Genomic DNA, 22,241 nt, shown 5'->3' with positions numbered 1-22,241 from the left:
TCTCAGTTTCTTGTTAATTTGAAATTTATTGATGTCAGTGTACTTGTTAGAACTGTCTACAAACGTCCCTAGATAGACCCTCGTCTATCATTCTATATTGATAGAAACTAGAACTATTTCAGCTTCGTTATCAAATATGTTTAACACCCAAATCTGTTCTGTGATTCCAGAGACCTACATGACTAACATTACCGTAGTGTTCGGTAGGATTACATGTTCCCCAGAATCACCATAGGTTTTGTTCACATGCTTCATCAGACATAATCGCAACCAGTATTGATAATAAAGTGATATCTATCTTTGTGTTTATGTGCTATCCAATTTAAGAGCTTGTTTCCACTATGACTCTTTAAACCTTTAAAAAACAATCACTGATTATAATCCCTTCCAATTCTCAATATTAATGTCCACTCTGACGGCTCTGAGTTTTCGTTATATTATATATTCTCTGTTATAAATACGTTACAATGAAAATATTCGGGTCAATTATTTCCCAAGTGTTTACATAAATGTAATTTCGTGTTGTAAGTCCTTGAGTGTGACAACTATAAATCTGCTACCCACAAGAGTATAGTAGTGCCTTGTTCTATGTAAAAAAAAAAACTATGTAAAAACGATTGCCGTTGTTATGTTTAAGATACACAATCATGTTGATTTGATATCGACCATATACTATTTATAGAACAAGTTTGTTGTATTATCAGAGCAACCACTCAACCAAAGTCTTTTGATTTCACAATTTTGTGAACTTAGATTAGAAACAAACTGCTGTGGTCAAAAAGATATTTTGTGAGGTTTTTACTGCTTCGATACAGTAAATATTTAGAATAATAAACACAAACGAAAACAATATTTGTGTTAGTGAATGCGGTCTCAGCTTTCATCAGAGTCAGACCTAACGTGTACAGAACACTCAGCAGTTTGATATAGTGTTGCCCAAAACTTGTTATTGTTGAAAAGTAAGGGGTCTCGCCACGTCGGCAATGCCGAAAACCTTGATTCAAATAATCCATATTAAAAATGTGTATATTAATCGTGATATACACCACGCTGGTGGATTGATAACAACACGAGGTGTTATATATATAATTCTAGACTATAATCATTTTAATGAGTATCAATAAATAACAGTTCCTGTAGTTTAAACATATGTAACAAAGTTTAAGTCCAGTTCTTTAGCTTGCCGATATGGATTTCACTTTTCGTTCTCGCGTTTTTTGTAACGTCTGTTTGTCCCATGTTTGAATATTGTGGAAGTGACGTCATATCATCATGTCACTGCAGTTGGACATATCGTCATGGTCCATATGGGATTTCATATGATCAGGAGATTTCCCCTCGGAATTTGGACTCGTTTTTCCTCCGGTAAAGCTGAATGGCCAAGTCTGAAAAAAGTAAGGAAATTGTTAATGCATCGAACGAGTAAAAATTATTGGAAACGCCTGCCCAAAAATAGGTTTACTTGGTGATTAGAAGGACAACCGGAATACCGCTTTTGCCGAACTCAACAGTTTATAATAACGAAAAAATGTAGTTTCAATCCGGATTATTGAATTAATTTTTTTCGGAAAGAAAACACTGGTATGTAATGGTGATGTGTTGTAGACTTGTGTAGAATTGATGTCTATTAAAACATCTTATGAACACATTTAAACTTACTAGTAAGTAACTCCACTTATGGGAGGGCAGCATTTTCAATAAAATAGGCATTCCTCGACACACCTACCCATACCACGAATTTTTCACGTAAAGAATACAAAAAATATTAAGAATATAAGTTATCGACCAAACAAGGATATTTTTTCAGTTCCTCTTTAATCGAGTTAAGGGTTGGCTCAGATGTATGTAGTTATCCTATAAATTATTACGCTTTTATCAGTACTTGATTATAATATGCATGTGTTAATGTCGCCTCAGCTGAAACAAAAACAATAATTGTCAACATGACTGGCGAAGTCCACTATGGTGAGATTAGTCTGGGCGATGGTGTGTTTGTGGAATATTGAATATAAATCACACTTTAAGTACTGGGAGGCGTTGATACATAACGCTAATGTGTCGCCGTGTGAAGTCCCCTGTAACTTGTCCAAGTCTAATTAAGTTTATCGACCTTGAATGATATAGCGCCGTCCTTCCTTGACAATTCATTAAGATCAAAATAATACCTTCCATTTAAAATACTAATTTATGAGCTCTTTTTGGCTTGGTGATAAATCATAATTATGAAAATTGTGTCATTTCACACGAATTACTCGCAAATATTTCCGGAGAAATTTAGTAGCGGCGGAGGTCATTATTTATCTGCTAAGGAATAACTGTCCAATCGGACCCTCATCAGCCCCTGCCGGCTCCCGACAGTGACGTCACAACCCCGACATTCTTATATAAAAAGGAGCAAAGCTTATAATTATGGAGTGAACTTACGGTGGTGAACTCTAACATATATTACAGCGGTGACTGTGGTCCCCCACACAACCTGGTTGGTCATGCCACCAGCGAGCACCTCACAAACTGACAACGGTACTTGTTACTGTATAATTTACGCTACAACAATCAAATCGCCTTCATTTCACAGTAGTAAATGTCTGAAGAATGATGATATGCTGTGTCAATTTGATTTATGAAGAGACAGATGAGAGTGAGTGATTTACAGCCTTGGGCTGTGTACATGACAACCTCTTGTGCTATATTCTGTAATTCAGACACCGTCACTTACCATACCGGCACCACATTTTATCCTCTTATTAAAAACACAAACCTACACCTGGGACAGACAAGATTCTACAGTTTGATTTTAAACACAACATGAAGTAGGCAAGGCACGGCAGGTTGAAATGAAGGTTGCAAGCCTTTAAAGGACAGGCGTACTTCGTTTTGTTTTTGAGAAATTGTTGTTTGAAAATTTTTATTCTTATTAAAATTAATGCTTATTAAATGTACACAAAATATATAAGAACCAATCACTTAACTACACAAATGTTAATCCGTAAATATTCCAGGGTGTAAAATTAAATATTTCAGATTAATTGACACCTCGACTTAATTTTAAATATACCGAACAACAAATTAGCAGTCTTTCAGGGGATAAGGAGTCTCTGTATGGGGTTTTCCTAAAAAAACATCTAATTTCGTGAAAATAACATTCATCCATATACTCACAACAAAACAAATGTGGGTCACCATTGCACCTAAAGACCAAGGTCAAACAACTTTACGTGCCTTAATGAGAAAATATCTGTACCAAGTAATACCAAGCAACTCTTTACAATTTTCACGCAAACTTTACTTTGAAAGTAAACCCTAGAATGACCAAGTATCTTGTGGATAAACCTTTAAACATACGCGGTATTGACCTGTCTTCTCGTAGTCAACTTATTCCCGATACTGTTTTATGGCAATGCTATTTTTTCAAATTAAACTGGTCGTAGAATGGGGCCTGTCTTTCTCTCTTGATCTTCTATAATGTTGTGATTATTTTTTCGTTCTATGATGTTTGTGCACCAGGGTTGGATACTTTTCCTTGTCAATATTAATTAGATATAAAATATGTTAGTTGCCATATAAAACGTATTTCACACAGGGGTAGAACGGATATCGTTTACCCTCTTAACAATTAATTATAATTTGTTGATATCATATGCCATTTTGTGAATATTAATACACTAGACATTATTTTCATGGACTATTTGTGCCATGAAAAATTTAAAGGGTGAGATGTTTTGCTACAAAAACTATAAGATGAAAGCTATAGCTATTGATAGAAAGTACTTTTGTAGAGGCATAAGGGGGAAGGGGGCTATCTGTATGTCTTAGTAGAAGGTGTATGGGTGTCAGTGATTTTCTATTCGTCTCAGTACCGATGGATGTGGAAGGGACTTTCTATTTGTTTCAGTATAAGATATACCTATATTGGTGTGGGAGAAGGACTTTCTATTTGTCTCACTACAAGGTATACTTATTTGGTCTCAGCACAATGTGTACTTATTTGGTCTCAGCACAATGTGTACCTATATGGGGATGGGAGGGGACTGTCTATTTGTCTCAGTAAAAGGTATACTTATATGGGTGTGGAAGTAGGTCTTTGTTTTTGTCTCAGTACAAGGTGTATCTATATGGGTGTTGGAGGGAGTTTTTTTTTCTATTTGTCTCAGTACAAATGTACCTATATTGGTGTGGGAGAAGGACTGTATATTTGTCTCAGTACAAGGTGTACCTATATGGGTATAGGAGGGGGACTGTATATTTGTCTCAGTACAAGGTGTACCTATATTGGTGTGGGAGGGGGACTGTATATTTGTCTCAGTACAAGGTGTACCTATATGGGTGTGGGAGGAGGACTTTGTTTTTGTCTCACTACAAGGTGTACCTATATGGGTGTGGGAGGAGGACTTTGTTTTTGTCTCAGTACAAGGTGTACCTATATGGGTGTGGGAGGAGGACTTTGTTTTTGTCTCAGTAGAAGGTGTACCTATATTGGTGTGGGAGGGGGACTGTATATTTGTCTCAGTACAAGGTGTACCTATATGGTGTGTGGGAGGGGGACTGTATATTTTGTCTCAGTACAAGGTGTACCTATATGGGTATGGGAGGGGGCTGTCTATTTATCTCAGTACAAATGTATCTATATGGGTGTGGGAGGGGGACTGTTTATTTCTCTCAGTACAAGGTGTACCTATATTGGTGTGGGAGGGGGACTGTCTATTTATCTCAGTACAAGGTGTACCTATATTTGTGTGGGAGGGGGACTGTATATTTGTCTCAGCACAAGGTGTACCTATATTGGTGTGGGAGGGGCTTTCTATTTCTCTCAGTACAAGGTGTACCTATATGGGTGTGGGAGGGGGACTGTTTATTTGTCTCAGTACAAGGTGTACCTATATTAGTGTGAGCGGGACTGTATATTTGTCTCAGTACAAGGTGTACCTATATTGGTGTGGGAGGGGCTTTCTATTTCTCTAACTACAAGGTGTACCTTTATGGGTGTGGGAGGGGACTGTCTAGTTATCTCAGTACAAGGTGTATTTATATGGGTATGGGAGGGGGACTGTTTATTTGTCTCAGTACAAGGTGTATATATATGGGTGTGGGAGGGGGACTGTATATTTGTCTCAGTACAAGGTGTACCTATATGGGTATGGGAGGGGGACTGTATATTTGTCTCAGTACAAGGTGTACCTATATTGGTGTGGGAGGGGGACTGTATATTTGTCTCAGTACAAGGTGTACCTATATGGGTGTGGGAGGAGGACTTTGTTTTTGTCTCAGTACAAGGTGTACCTATATTGGTGTGGGAGGGGGACTGTATATTTGTCTCAGTACAAGGTGTACCTATATGGGTGTGGGAGGGGGACTGTATATTTGTCTCAGTACAAGGTGTACCTATATGGGTGTGGGAGGGGGACTGTATATTTGTCTCAGTACAAGGTGTACGTATCTATATTGGTGTGGGAGGGGGACTGTATATTTGTCTCAGTACAAGGTGTACCTATATTGGTGTGGGAGGGGGACTGTATATTTGTCTCAGTACAAGATGTACCTATACGGGTGTGGGAGGAGGACTGTATATTTGTCTCAGTACAAGGTGTACCTATATGGGTGTGGGAGGGGGACTGTATTTGTCTCAGTACAAGGTGTACCTATATGGGTGTGGGAGGGGGACTGTATATTTGTCTCAGTACAAGGTGTACCTGTATGGGTGTGGGAGGGGGACTGTATATTTGTCTCAGTACAAGGTGTACCTATATGGGTGTGGGAGGGGGACTGTATATTTGTCTCAGTACAAGATGTACCTATACGGGTGTGGGAGGAGGACTTTGTTTTTGTCTCAGTACAAGGTGTATCCATATGGGTGTGGGAGGAGGGGGGCTTTCTATTTGTCTCAGTATATAAGGTTTACATATAGGCGTGTTGCCATGGCTTCTGACACCTGGAGAGTGGTATGACATATGACATGTAGATATAACGCTGAGTAACTGATATCATCTATCTCCTCTACACTAGCGTCACATCATCACTCAGATCTCAATATTTGCATATCATTACTGGGGTATTTCGTTCTTACTATATGTATGGTTCTAGTTTGTATTTCATTGACAATATTGTTTCAATTCTGTAGGTTGTTGGTTCCTTTTTTACTTTTATTTTAATGCCTCAGTTTTAAGAACCAAAGATCTATCTACGTGAAAAATTATGACTCACCATTTATCCGTGTTGATACAACTAAACATGAAATAATGGCACGAACTACCTAACATTCATTGTTTCACCGTTTTATTTTGAACCCCCTGTGACAGAATTGTAAACCTAATTAGTTAATATGAAAATATATAAAACATCGGCGGGATTTGGTGTTTATTTGTGTTTAATTGTGTTTCGCGTATGGTTTGTGTTTCGTTTGGTTGTAACTATTGACTTATTTATTTGAAGTTGCTTCATGGGTCAATACTGCTTTATTCCGACGACTCCATTGGCTTTAAAATTGGTGCTTTCAACCTATCAATGAACTCGCCCTTCCTAACAGCGCATTTCATTAAAGGTGCTACACTGCCGACGAATTATATTTGTTATCTATCAAAAACAGGAGGAGATAAATTAGGTTTTTCCTTTAGTAATAAAAATTACTTTCTTTACACTTATAAAACCATTGAAAAGTTTGAGCTTTTTAATTTACTTCAATATAAAAGTATTTAAAATTATTAATTGCTTCCCGAAATAATCCATGACACTGATTCCACAGATACCAAAGAGAAAGAAGTTGTTTTATATGTATCAATGTGTTAATTAGACATACACATTATTAAACATAAATTAATATCCACATAATAAGTATTATTATGCTCTGTCAGCGATTCAGCATATTTAATAAAATAAGCAAAAATTATATATAATTTCGTGAAATTGTAATAAGATGATTGGATTATTAAAACTTTTTTAATATAAATCTGTTTTACTTTGTAGCGTAGTACGTCTATATTGGACATGATTCATACTGGTACATTTTATATTTTGACCCAAGGCAAGGAGGTGTGATTAGCATTTTTGGTATGTTTGATTTACATTTAGCAGTACATTATCTTTATACACACATCTTGATAAACTATTGATTGGGTAATAAGAATGATTATATACCCATTGGTAAATTATCTTGTAAAAATATATACCTTACATAGATTCTTAAAAGAATATAAAAATACATCTGTCCACCATTGTTTAGAGTGTATAGGTCACTGATGTTGTAAGTTCTCTAAATACAGCAATTACAAAAAAAAAAAAAAAAAAAAAAAAAAAAGCCCATCAACAACACGAAAAAACCACAAACTTCAGTCCCAATGAAGACCAATTTAAATGTAGATGCTTTTCCATAAATTAATAATTAGTGTCATTTATATATTAGATTCAATAAACATTGATAGTAAATGACACCAAAACCGTTTGAAATTTCACGTTGAACATTTTTTTAAAAATTTATTTAAAAATGTCCACTGTCGAGAGAGCATAAAAGATACTCAATATTTCCACAATAACTAATGTTCAATCGTGTACATAATGTACATAGTATTCTCAACTTTGAGTGGGAAAAAATCGTGTATATATGTGTATAAATAAAAAAAAATAAAAATGATTTATTGTGCTTTTGGTGCATGTACAATCAGTATCTCATTCCATATAGAGATATAGTGTCATGGATTTTTTTCGGGACGCAATATATTATTTTTAATATTTTCATCCTGAAGATAAATAAGAAGTTCAATCTTTTCAATGGTGATAAAGGTGTAAAGCAAGTTTTTTTTAACTGAAGAAACATACGAATTCGTCTGCTACTGTTTTTGATAGCGAAATAATCCCATTTGGGTGTAATTTAAAAGCTGATTGAGATTCCAGTCCATTAATGAATTTCTTTATGATTATTTATTTTTTAGTTATAAATGATTCAATGTTTTTTGTTATAACCAACAACATAGTCTTATCATATGCAGCAGAAACAGGAAATATAGTTATGTATTATACAGGTGCTTAATTAACATTAACTACTCTTAACCTAAACAATAACTAAAAGCTAAATAAAATCATGTGATACGCCAAGACTTACACACAACACGATACGCCTTCAGCATACCCGTATTTCTATGACTTAAAGATATTCAGTTTAATCAATTGTTTATGTTAATTAATTAATGAATTAGAATAGGTTTTTGTAACATGCAATTTTTACATAATGAGAATATTAAAATAGAATATCTAAATGAATCCCGCACACCTGTTTATGCAGTCTATCTTTACGTTACTGTGCACTAATATACATGATTAATATGTATCATCTTTGTACAAAACTTGTCTATCTCGTTATTTGTCAAAGACATGGCGACATAATTCCAAATTCAATAGAGCCACTGGAATTTCATAATATATTAAATATTCATCAGTCAGGACCTTTTCCAAATAGCGTCACCATATTACTAATGAGAAATATAATGAATCGATGAATATTCATGACACGTAATTATATTAACATATACATCAGGAGACGTGTGAAATTCTCACCTCAGGATTTCGCTATTATTACAATGATAGTATAATGTTTTCCTTTAGAATTGATAATGTTAGTAAGATAAAAAAACGACCTTTCACTTGCGGCTACTTGCGTAATCTATTAGTATGAGAGTGCAACAACTAATAAAAAAAATAACTATTAATATAAAAATTGTTTATAGGCGAGCCAAGTGTATAATCTCCATTTAACTAATGAAAGAAATATTCATATTATTGTTGAATGATAAAAGAAGTTTGAGAAACGAAGAAATGTAAGGATATGAGTGTGACATTATACATAAAGAGACTTGAAGGACCACACAAACTCGTCACTGACCAAGGCGCCGATTGTCAGTCATCTCAAATGCGTCTTGTTTATTTTCGTAAGTTGTTTGACAATTTAAAAAAAATGGCTTATTCAAATTGAGTAAAATTTCGGAGGAAAGTAATCGTTAGCATGCTAATGAATGTTGAATCTACGCGGGGGGTTGTTTTGTAAGGTGTGAGGTGACTGTCGGTGGTAGAGATATAAGTGTGGTGTTGTCAGACCTGTCAGGGTTAGAGTCGGTCGTGATTTACGATACACACAAGTCTTTTTCCTCTCCACCGCTATTAAACTCAAGCATTGTTTCAGTGATGGCGGTAACACCGACCTCTACCGCCTATGATTTAATGATGTTGTCAGCAGAAAGTCTGTCCCGTTATTACCTTTGTTGGTTTTGTGATTTAAAACTGTTTTAACACTTACGAGAGGTGGCGGGCACTTTTACCAATATCGATCATATTTTATTGCTTACGAATATAAACGACAATTGGCCTGTTTGAATATTGAAATAATTCTAATGTATGTATTGAATATGATGTAAAAGGTAAACTCTGATCACACAAGTTGTTTATGTTAATTAAGGTGTTTAAATGCATATTTTTGTACCGCAAATTAAAACTACAAGATTGATCACTGTGTTGAATACTGTTACACTTTAAAGGAGTTAAGATATATTTAACTTAGATTTTTTTTTAAATTTAGACAAATAGGCAGATTATATTGGCCATGCAATGTTATATCGGTGTTAAATTGATTGTTTGTGAACTATGCGAGAGGTGTTATTCCATTTATTTGTCATTCAATTATAAAAATATAATTCTAAAAATGGTCAGCATATACATTATCGCTGTAAACATCATCCATTGTGCTACCTGCAAAACTTAACACTTGAGAACGAGGACATTACAATCAATCTATGTAACAGTTAATGTCACCACAACGGGGTTGGTTTTCTTTGAACGTATTTTGTTTAAACAGCGGAGTCATTTTTTGTTTTATATTTTTAGTATAACATTACACTATAACAAATCAAGGTTTTCATTTCTTTTATTATAATGTTAGCAAAATGATGTTTTTAGATTAAGTGTGATGCATGTTTCTCATCATCTGTTGATCAAATGTAAATGTAAACAGATGCTTTGTTATTTCGTAGTAAAATAGCTCTACAGAGTTACTAATTCCTAAACGTGAAGTAAAATAAACTTTTTGTATCTGCTGATAAAGTCTTCGTGTGATCGCACGTAATTCAATTATTTTAGCTCTAATACATCTGTATTGATTTATATAATGTATTATAATTGATGGACTACATATTTGTTACTTTAAAGTACCTCGTATTTTGTCTTGGGTGATTTTTGTCTTATTTATTTTTTCAAAATTGTAATTTTTGTAGATTTCTAAGGTTATTTTCACATGATTTAAAACATTTTTGTCTCACAAATTCTTTCTTTTATAAACGATTTTTTTTTACTCTTTTTCTATTTTTAAAGTTTGTATACTAGGTTAATTAAGATAGCTAAATCTCATCATAATGATTATGTAAACACAGATCCATGTGCCTACTATTACCCTCGACAACGTCAATGTAAACGTAAGTACGTTTTCTTGTATCAGGTTATGCATTACTTAACAATACTATAAAACTAACATTAAACTGACTAATTTATCTGATTTCTACTCAAAATAACATTGATGTTATTTCATAACTCCATGGATAGCCAAAACAACAAAACAAAAAGAAAGAAATCATACGATATAAGATAAATGTAAATCACTAGTTCCTGATCACAAGTTTTGTATGTATTGCAGGATTCAGTCACGCGTAATTTTATATTTCAACAAATTAAATTTTGTCTCCAGAATTGTCATTTGATATTGATGAAGAGGGTAAGTTTTGAAAATTCTTAAAAATGTTGCCATTTTGAAATAAAATGTATAGTTAAAATTATTAAACATGTTATAATGCCTATGTCAGACATATATTCATAAGTTAATAATGTAGGACATTACGCGATGCAATCAAATATCAGTTTTTAAGCGGTGATAACACAACAAAGTAGTTCCTCGGCTGGTGTAGGAATTTTAGGTAACTTTAATTTCGGCATTGTAAAACCATTTTGAAATTACGTAATATCCCTTAAATAACTGTAGTTATAGAAAAAATAAATAGGAAAATATTATATATCTAAAAGCAATTTAGCCAGAAGATACTATGTTATTATTTCATAACTTGATGAAAATATTTAAAAGTTTCTATGATTTTGTTTCTTAAGGTATTACAATGAAATATGCCTTAGAACCTACTATATTATTTTAGATATGCTGAGTGTATCTTGTTTCTGCGATAGATGAGAAATGTCTATTACAGAACAAAGACAACGTTCTATCGGTATGTTATCATTTAATACATCATCATGTTTTGTTGTACTATAACCGCTCCTCTAATGCATTAATAAACCAATCTCAGCAAACACAATACACATGTACAAACATCCAATCCAAATTTGATAAAGTGATCACCTGTACAGATGACCCCGAATGTCACATTCGTCTATAAAGAAAACAAGTTTATGGCTTCAGTCACAACATTGTAAACTACTAGATTTCGATCTGTAAAAGTCATCTGCATTTCAGGTAAAATTCTGATTGATTTAAGGTGAACATTATAGCGGGTCATACAAAAAGTGTGATTTTTAGTTGATATCTCTATTTAGTAGTTTGTATAAGAATGCTCCGATAATAATAATTGTCATCGATAATTGCATTTATTCTAAAAAAAACCCAGCTTGCACTACAATTTATAGCTTATTCGTTATGCTGAAGTTGTTGTGACAGATATCCGTGTGCTTTTATTGAAATCACATAAAGTTGGGTTTAGTAAATAGCAATGTTAACCAACATCATTTTTAGTTCAGGAATCGCCAAATCAATATGAAAAAAATCTATATTTGTATTTTTTGGTAAGACTCTTCATAAAATAAGTACATCTGTGCTCGCAAAATATACGTAATTTACAGTATCCATTTAAAATTACAAAATTTGAATTCCTGCACTTTTATGGAATTGCCATTAAGTTGAAAACATTTGTTTAATTACGGTAAAGCGATTTGAAATTTAATGATTAGGAAATTCTGCCATCTTAAGTCAATGTATTCAATTTTCAATTCATCATACATAATTTCAGCTATTAACCAACTTTTTGTTTTTACAAAAATACTGATGCTACTTTTATACACTTGTAAGATATTAATATACACCCATGTTAAAACAAAGTAATAAAATAACAGTTTTATTATTAATAAGCATGTATTGGGCTGTGAAGGAAACTTGATACTTAGATAGTTTATATAATGTTAACAGAATACTAGCATATAGACTGTATAGCTTGATATAAATAGTAGATAGGGGTTTATTTCATGTTCTTTGTGTAAATGTGATAAAGTGTCTGTTATATCAGAAATCTTGATTCACTACTGGCCACAAAATTTAATGTAACCGATAACGTGTCGTTAATCAAGGAAATAAGTCACTAATTACCCTGGCTAATTAACATGACATAGGTATATTGAGTTGAGGAAATTTAACATATCGCACGGTGGTCTGTGGTTCTGTCATCCTGTCAATATCAGGTTCAGTGAAATAAGTTTAATCAACTGCATGCCTTGTCCGGATACGTTTACATATTGTAATCAATCAGCAATTAGCATTTTATTCATCAATATTTCAGATTGAGGTATTATTTGTATATATATACATGTGAAGGACTCAAGAAATTAGATGACACGCAAGATAGTTTTTTTAAAGAAGACGCACTTAATCACATCGGTGGATATGACCATTTATTATATAACGGTCACTTCAGTAACAACACTGATATAGAAATACATTTAAAACAGCAAAATTAAAAGGTTGCCAAGCGTTGGTAAAAACTATTTTTATTGCAATCAGATAGATTGTTACTTGTAGAGACATTATAATAGGAATACAAATATGGTCATCAATATTCCGTCTTTGCATATTACAGAGTTAGCTCCCTTGTGGGTAGGTATCGATTGTTACGTCATTATTTTGTGAGCGCAATTCACGTCTTTTTCTTCAAAAAATGTGACGTTACGCTCGCAAACACCTGACGCAACAATCAATACCTACCCGCAAGTGCAGATAACTCTGTAATATGCAAATATTGTCATTAATGTACTATCAAGTAAAAACATTTGAAATTACAATATAATGGTCTTATTTTCACTTATTAACAAAATCTGGGATATCTTTGAATGCAAATTGTTTTACAGTTATTTATAATATTTCCCCATGACATTTTATCATTAAAACAATCACATATACGGTCCTGGCCTTCCCTTCATAAGGCCGGTATATATGGCGTTATTTTCACTCACCGTAAATTTGCTTGTTTCAAGAAATTTAAATAATATTCCTTATTTTGATTTTTTTTAAAATATTTAAGAATAAACATCGTCCCATTTATGTTAGGGGTATGCTAAGTAACAGGAGCGAAAGGTTGTTAAGTCTTATTTCATGAAAATTGGAGCATACATATAGCTAGAGGTATGGCCAAAGAATCCTTCCTTATTGTGTTATATTCATATCTTTGAAGATAGTACACCGCTGACGAATGGTATTTTTTCAAAAACAGGAACAAACGAATCGGTTATTGTTATTCATTTACTATAGTTACTTTTTACATCATTACCACTAATGGAAAGATTGAGCTTCTTATTTTATTTTCGATCTTAGAAATGTTTAATTGCACCCCGAAAAGATTCGATGGCACGATGCCCTATATGGAATTTATCACTGATTGCGCATGCACCAGCTGGAGCAAAATAAATTATGTTATATGCACTATTGAGTTAATTAGACACATACATAAACGATTACACATAAGTTATTGTTCAAATATGATGTGAATTGTTTCTGCTCTGTTGGCGATAGAGTATCTTTAAGTATTTTCATTATATAGCAGGACAAAAATAAATGTCTATTCGTAGACATATGTTTGTACAATATAGATTCACACACAATCGATTTTCATTTAAATATACGTCTTCTGATTGGTCAAGTCCCTAATTTAGCGATTGTAAGACAAAAGGAATCCCCATTATATGTACTACTTACTGTGTAGTTGTTGAATTTCGCAGGTGTAAAATTTCATGATTTACTGTTTGGGATATATCGGCGGGGGTTTACTTTCGCGAACTACTTTTGAAATCATCATTTATACGACAGGGTAATATATAAAACCATGTGTTTGATCAATTTCGCGAGGTCTTAAATTTCGCAATTTTGGATCAATCCGTGAATTTAGCGAAATTAAAACCCCCGCGAATACTTCCAACTATACTGTGATAAATTTAGATGTTATCATTGAAAACAAGGAAACATGCGATAAGTATATATCTACATTGTTTTTAATTTATGATTGAAACAATAACTTTAAATATCTCTCCAATAAACCCCATCCTAACACTCTTTATGCCTGATTTTATAGTTTTTACACCTGTTTTGTGTCATGTATTGATACCCCTATAGTCAAACTTTGAATATTTGTTTACATTTAGTTTTTATACATTATGGTGTTTTTTTCTTGGAACTGTCTATTCATTTAGTATTTATTATTAGTGTTCCATTTGTTATTATCTTGCTTTAAACATGTGTGTCAATTAATTAAATCAATACACCACACGGTTTATCTGATAAGTTGAGTCGCCGTTCCCTCAATATTTTTGTACTGTCGAGCGCGGGTTGTTTCAGAAGACCACTATGGCCACTCATATGAGGTGTTTGGTTTAATTGTCGTTTCGGTGTTGTTTTCGCTCACCTTTTCTAAAATGTTTTAAGAAATTTCAAATAGTATCTTTTACGTAATATGTAATGATACATAGCTATAACTTTCATTTAAGAATAACTGGATTCCACTCTATGTTAGGGTTGTACATTAAGATTTTAAGGGCAACCATATTGTTTAATGTTTACTCCATTAAAATAAAAAAGTAATAAAAAAGCCAGATCTGTAAATAATTTTATTCTTTATTCGAACAATTTTTTTCATTTTATTTCAGCAATTCACATGACAATGCTAAAACATCGAACATATTTTGAACGCAAGCAGTAACAAACTTCCCAAATTGGGTTTACACTATAATTTATCATCTGTGTTGGACTACGGAGGAAACCTGAACATTCCAAAGGAAAACTCAACTAATGATAACATACTTGTCTCACAGAAGGAGCTCAACCTGCAAGCTATTGTAAACCGAATCTTCACGGGCATTTTACGTATAGATAGTTTAGTCCGATTGGCTAAAATCGCATAGGGTTTATTTGTATATAATAAATAGATGTGTTATCGTGTCTGTTATTGCAGGAGAATACTTACATGCAGAATATTGTTTTCTAATGTTGCTGTAATGTTTTATTACCGTATGTAGTGATGGATTTTATTTATTATGTAGGTCATGTGTTCTTAACGATCATATTAATTAAGCATTTGGATTATTGAAATTGTAAACGTAACTTGATATGTAATATTTCCAAATTTACATGTTATAAAAAAAAATCAAATATCTCTATATCGATTACATATCATATTTTATACATTAAAACGCATATCAAATCATGTAGAGTCTTATCGGTATCATCCTATGAAATATCCTGTCACGTATATACTGTTTATTTACTGAATAAACATATCGATTATTGAATATTTATATTTACACAAAATATAAATCTATGTACATTGTATGAATGAACCATTGCAGCATTGATGACAAGAATGTAGTGAAAGCAGTAGACTCAAACATTGTTTATGATACCAACAGTGTTGGACACAATTAAACTGAACAGAACCTTTATATGATAATTATACTATAGATAACAAACCATATACAATATTTTGATCAGAAATAAAAAGAACATAGCTATCGTAAATAGGTCATTATATATCTCAGATATTTACACCATCAATGTACTGTGAAGAGTCTGCTAAACCATCGATAGATAACATACAAAATCAGCTCACTTTATATAATAAAAGTATCATTCAAATAAAATGTTCATTTTATATATTATATGTGTGTACTTACTTCGTAATTCAATCTACAATCATACATAATATTACAATGTTGCTGTAAATATTCACAGCATAACAGTAAATAATAGATCAGTAATTCATCTGAATTCGGATTTTATACAGACTGATATAGTGACTATTAGGACACGTTATTGACAACCCCTTGATTATTACATATACTCACGTTTGAGGTCTCGTCTTAAATTAATTTCACAATTCGAAATACAATATCGGTTTTAGTTTTTATGCATCCTTTCTTGTTTTATCAAAAGGCAAATTTTTAGACAAATAAAAATATTTGTTCATAGTGAGTTTGAATGAGATACCAGATAAGACTCTTGATTGCGTAGACAAAATGATACACATGCAATTATAAGGTTTGAATAATAATGATGTTGGTATGTTTGAAACAGCAAATTCACTTTAATACAATCTTACAGTGTAGTTATGGATGCAAACACGAATACCAGTCTGATAATATCACAAACTTACTATACAAGTATACACCGCCAATTTTAGTGTTGTTTTAAATATAGGAAGTGTCGTTGTGTTAGTTGGTTTTATAATCACAATCATTCATCAGTCTCCTTTTATTACCATCAAATCTAACAGAAAAAAATTATCAGTCGGATAAATTGAATTCTTTATTAGACGGTATTGTTTTGTTTGTACAATTATGAATGGTGACAAAAGAATTTCGTATTGGTGCAATGTATTGATCAAATAAGGCGTTGCTCACCTTTTGTTACATTCAATGCATAGAATATGTATCTGAGGTTTAGTCAATGTACATTCTCATATCAAATGCTGCTTTATTGCAGTCTATTTTTATGCAAGCATATTTTTTTCAGGCAAATACTAATTTTGTTCACAGAGAGTTAGAATGAGATACCATTTTGATTTTAAACCCACGTTTAATTATTTGTGCTGAGATAGATTGTTATCAATTTCTTAATAAAAAATAACGAATGATTGTACTCAATTTAGATAGTGTCATATACATATTACATTGTACATCCATTGACATGGTTATAATTTTGTGTTTTTACACATGTATGTGACCTTTGTAATACGATCGCTGGTATTCCGTACCATAAACATAAATAAGAATAGTATTCTCTTTAACACATGATACTTGTACAGACTATAAAGAGATATCTCCTGTCGTTTTAAACATCTGACATTTTAATGAATAGTTGGTCAGTGTGACAGTCTGGGGCAAAGGTCATGACCTCAAGGGGACTTCTTAGATTGGCTAAGTCTTCAGACTGAACTCCACATATCATATGCAGATAAACACTGCGATCAAATATAAACATATAGAATGGAATTCACAGGTCACGTGATTCAGCCGATCTAGATTATTGACTCATTTACAAAGCTATATCTACGTGTAACTGCATAATATCGATCATGAAATATAAGAGGTTTTTATATACTAAATTATTATTGTAAATTATATACTATTGCAGATTATTAAATCCTTGCACAATATGCATATCATTGACATTAAAAAAACACTTGTTTGTGTACAATTATAATTAGAACCAGTCTATATTTGAAAAGCAGTAGATAAAGAATGCATTCAATCTTAACAGATAATAGTATTCAGACACGTACATATATCTAAGCACATTTATAAATTAGATGTAACATCTATTTGATGTAACAAAGCTAATGATTAAAAAGGTTAATTGTTAATAACAACTACAAAACATTTTAAATTGTACAGTGAATTATTGTTCTGTTTGAGTCACCAGAAATTTTGATTAAAAGTCAATTTAGTTTCTAGTGAAAAGTTAAGATCAAGTCATTAGAGAACTTTTTTAGTTATATAACCATCTATAAAACTCATCCTCAATTATACATGTTGCTGTTGACCCTAAGTAGACATGAAACATACATTTTTATGTTTACATTTCTTATTTATATACATAATGTTCTAGCTAAATTGTATAAAGACACATTTGTAATTCTATCGTCAGTAGATAATTATATTGATTCTAGTGACTATCAGATATCAAAAGCTTTACTCTCTTTGTTGACATCGTACATATTATTTAACATATCTATACACATATTACTGAATTTATTTCAAGTTGTATAATGTAAACCCTATTTGTACACAGCGTCCATCTAGAATGAGGAGAACAATCTAAGGACAGGACCCCAAAGGTTATTTATGACTTGGCCTAACCTTAGATGACCCGTACATGGCCGAATTTACCAGTGTGCTATCTGGTGGAGCAATACGGCACCGCTAGTTGTTACGTTATTACAGATAACAACTATCGCACATTAGGGTGTCTTTAATGAATGTAACTGAACACTTGAGATATCGCTTTTTCATTACCAAAGCTATCGCACACACTGGGTGACCATAGAGCTAAAACATTCTTCAGATATGTCCGTCACATTTTCTGTCGCAGTATTATTCAATGATATACATTGTAAATAAGTGTATGTTAGTACAATTACACAACGTAACAAATCAAACTGTAAATAAATCTGAGTATCTAATTTCTAACGCATGCATGTTTAGCTTTGCTGCATAAAACTCCAGTTATTGTCTTTGCATAATTATTTACCTTCAGTTATATGTTTCATTTTTGTGTCTAATTGATATTCTAGCCATTTATTTTTATTGAAATATATTCATAGCTATGATTTTCAGTATCGCCTGAAGTTTCAACATTTATAGTGATTATCAAATCTGAGAAAGTTTCCATATCATGTATGTAATTTTGTTGTATGCTAATTCATTCAAGCAGAAGAATATTAAATACTGGGATACATATCTATACATGTAATTTCATTTCTAACGGTCGTAACATATATTCCCTACTTTTGATAAATTTGGAACCTAGTTTTAAGTTTCTAGTTTTAGCCAGTTGGGCTGTTGACAGAGCGAGAAATCCGAGATAGTATCTTTAGGTAGTAGATCGGGTTTCTCGCACTTCTGTCGGATCAGCTGTCATTAAAACTCCGAATTAAAACAACACTCACAAGCTGGAATGTTATGCGCGTGAGTTATCTTGCGTCCATCGCACGCATTTTAGTCAATTGCTTATACTCTTCTGATCAGGATGATAAAATATTCACAAATCTTCCATCGCCCTGATGCACTGAATGCCATTTCTCCTAAGGTCTCTTTTGAAGGGTTACCAGACCAACATTGAATTATATCAAGGATGATAACAATTTGAATATATATATATATTATTGTACTGCTGTTGCATGGACGATTTTTTAAACTCGTGTTCACGTTTTGTAATATTAAGTTTCATTTGAATTAAAGAATGAAAAATACCAAGTTACAGAAAGCCTTACGGAATAAGACATCTTAACTTCAATTATACTAATGGGGTCAATTATTGAAGTAATATAACAATTGAGACTGAAAGGAAACATTTATCACCATATCATCATCTATCATTGACAACTTTTATTTAAAATAATTCTAATGTTACAATTTCAAGAACTCTTATTTTTATTGAAAGTTACTTTAATATAAATTTATTTCGAATCTATCTAGGACTGAAGACAAATGCATTCGTTTGATGTTTTAACTAAATAGAACTAAAATGTACTAATTTCTTTCAGTAAGGTAGTATTTCAACAAACAAACAATGTTTGTGATAGGAAATAATTTTAACACACCATTATGTATCATAGAATAGAGTGTAAGAATGGGTGCTACGGTTGGTCGTATATTTGTACTAATATTGTGTTACAAGTCCTATAACTAATATATATCATAAGATAAAAGCTTGTGTAGTGGATACTAGGCTGAGTGATTGATATGATTTCCTGTTTGTAATTTTCAGATGTGAAAGAATAGTTTCTACCCAGCAAACCTTATTTAGCGACAAAGTGGTATAAAACGTAGTTATACCAGTTATAATGAATAAACCATGTAACTTACCTGACCGAAAAAGAGGAACAAAGATGATAACAAGGATGAGATAGATATGATATACCTTATTAGTTTAATGTGATACACTGAGTTGTATGATAGTCAGCCAATTTAGTAGTTAAAAGCCTATATATATTCTATAACTTACAATATTAAGGGGGTGGAATGAAGGTATTTATATATATTCTATAACTTACCAAATTAAGGAGATGGAATGGAGGTATTTATATATATTCTATAACTTACCAAATTAAGGGGATGGAATAAAGGTATTTATATATATTCTATAACTTACCAAATTAAGGGAATGGAATGAAGGTATTTATATATATTCTATAACTTACCAAATTAAGGGGATGGAATGAAGGTATTTATATATATTCTATAACTTACCAGATTAAGGGGATGGAATGAAGGTATTTATATATATTCTATAACTTACCAGATTAAGGGGATGGAATGAAGGTATTTATATATATTCTATAACTTACCAGATTAAGGGGATGGAATGAAGGTATTTCAGCACCTTCCTCATCCTCCGTATCCAGTACCTGTTGTAGGTGTGCTATGTAACTAGAGGCCAGACGAAGTGTGTCCAGTTTAGAAAGTTTGGTGTCCGCTGGTACCCAGGGTAGCGTAGTCTTCAATTTCACAAACGCTTTACTGAGAATCCGCATGCGCGATCGTTCACGTGCATTTGCAGCGTTCCTTTGAATAGGTTTTTGAATTTTTGTTTCATCATCGTCACTTGATTGTAATTCCTTCTTTCTTCGAGGCATGATGTCATTTACAGTGCGACCGAATATTAGAATAAAGTGTCATAACCGTATATACATTTTATCTACGCCATCTTTGGATGACAATCTGAATGTCTTTTAAACCAGGTCGGGAAATCTTGGAGTCTAAGAAAACATGATGTTGGTTCCTTGGCTGAGGATACGGATATATCACCTTCAGACACATACACAAGATGCCGACTGACTGACACTTTCTTTACTTGAACTATCAGATGTGATCCATGGTTTATTTTATAGTGAGATTCGCTGAGGCCAGGCTCTCGGGAGGCCTTCATATCCATCAACGACCACCTTGTCACAGGCCCGTTTGAAGTATGAACCCGGAATCACGTGACCGGACAAGACTGTACCTATTGGCTCGGTGCGGAGCAATTCATGGCAGAGAAACGCCCATATATGCAAATAAAGGAAGTTAATTACTTATATGATGACCGTAACAAATGTTTTATCGGGTTAGTGATACATTATAATTTGCATAGGGGCAATATCTTTTGAGAGTAGTTCGCAAATATAAAAGTTATCATATCTAATTATTAATAAAAAAAACAACCCAGTTATAGTTTTGGTGTCAAGAGTTGTGAGGATTCATTATGTAAACTTTCAGCCCATCACACAATATACATATAGAGATATATATACACATAAATATGATAATGTTTTGACACATTACACAATGTATTATCATGAATTCAACTGGTATATTCTATGTTCGAAATAATTACGTTTTTTGAAGTAAAAGTAAACGGGGTTTTGCATGATATGTTCAATGTGATATTTGAATCCTTATTAAATGTATAAACCATTTGTTAAAAAAAACCCGAATTTAAGAAACGTAGTCAGAATGCATATCTGTGGAACCAGTGCTTCATATTCCTCTACGACGGGAAAGTCGTCCGGTGAAGATAACCACTCTTACTTATCCGTAGGAATGTTAGATCTCTCCAAACAACAACAAGTTCAAGAGCTTTCTGGAATCATCTTTCTCCGTTGGCGGACTATCTCGCTACCCTGATTTACACGACAGAAGACCGTTATTTTCAAATCTCGTGTAAACACGCGCATGGCCAATACCACAATCCGCTGTTTGTTTTACTGCCGGCATTGTGTGTGGAAATCTGGATGGCGATAACAACAACAGAAACCGATGCCGTCTTGATAATTCCGATTCTTGTTTGGGGTTATCTCAAATTTCAAGGATTGTTTATAGAATTTAATTGTATAAACTGTTGAAATCTCTGTTTACCTTAACATGCTAAATCTGCAGTTTATTTCTAGCATAGGAAAATAATGTAGGTTTTTTTTTCTTATTTACAAGTTCTTTCCAGCACCATGAACATCACGACACTAGAACATGTCCTAAAAAGCAACGTTAAAATCACAAATACATTAGCTGGATGCACAAATAAAAAGAAGTCTTCTGAAATATAAGTTTTATTTCTTTTAACTTTTAATGATAAAATTTATTTTCCATGTTTATGTGAAGTAATAAATAAATATTTTTTTCATTGAATTTGATATCAAAAACATCTTTTTTATTCAACAGGCATGAGAAAGGCGAACAGGTGAATAATCTGCTCTCTAGAC

At 32.8% G+C, this 22,241-nt stretch overlaps 1 protein-coding gene across 1 annotated transcript; it reads right to left on the bottom strand.

Moving 5' to 3' along the window:
• Positions 1-1,079: 1,079 nt before the first annotated feature.
• Positions 1,080-21,132, bottom strand: LOC138326280 (transcription factor 21-like). The gene is made up of 2 exons (XM_069272402.1): positions 20,352-21,132; positions 1,080-1,385 (listed from the first exon to the last, which is right to left on the bottom strand). The coding sequence occupies exons 1-2, from the start codon at positions 20,637-20,639 to the stop codon at positions 1,263-1,265; spliced, it is 411 nt and encodes a 136-aa protein (XP_069128503.1). The 5' UTR covers positions 20,640-21,132; the 3' UTR covers positions 1,080-1,262.
• Between the last annotated feature and the right edge of the window lie 1,109 nt (positions 21,133-22,241).

This window comes from Argopecten irradians, chromosome 6 (assembly GCF_041381155.1).
Source record: "Argopecten irradians isolate NY chromosome 6, Ai_NY, whole genome shotgun sequence".
Taxonomy (NCBI): Eukaryota; Metazoa; Mollusca; class Bivalvia; order Pectinida; family Pectinidae; genus Argopecten; species Argopecten irradians.
Note: the sequence above shows the minus strand (reverse complement) of the source record. Positions and strands in the feature narration are given on the sequence as shown.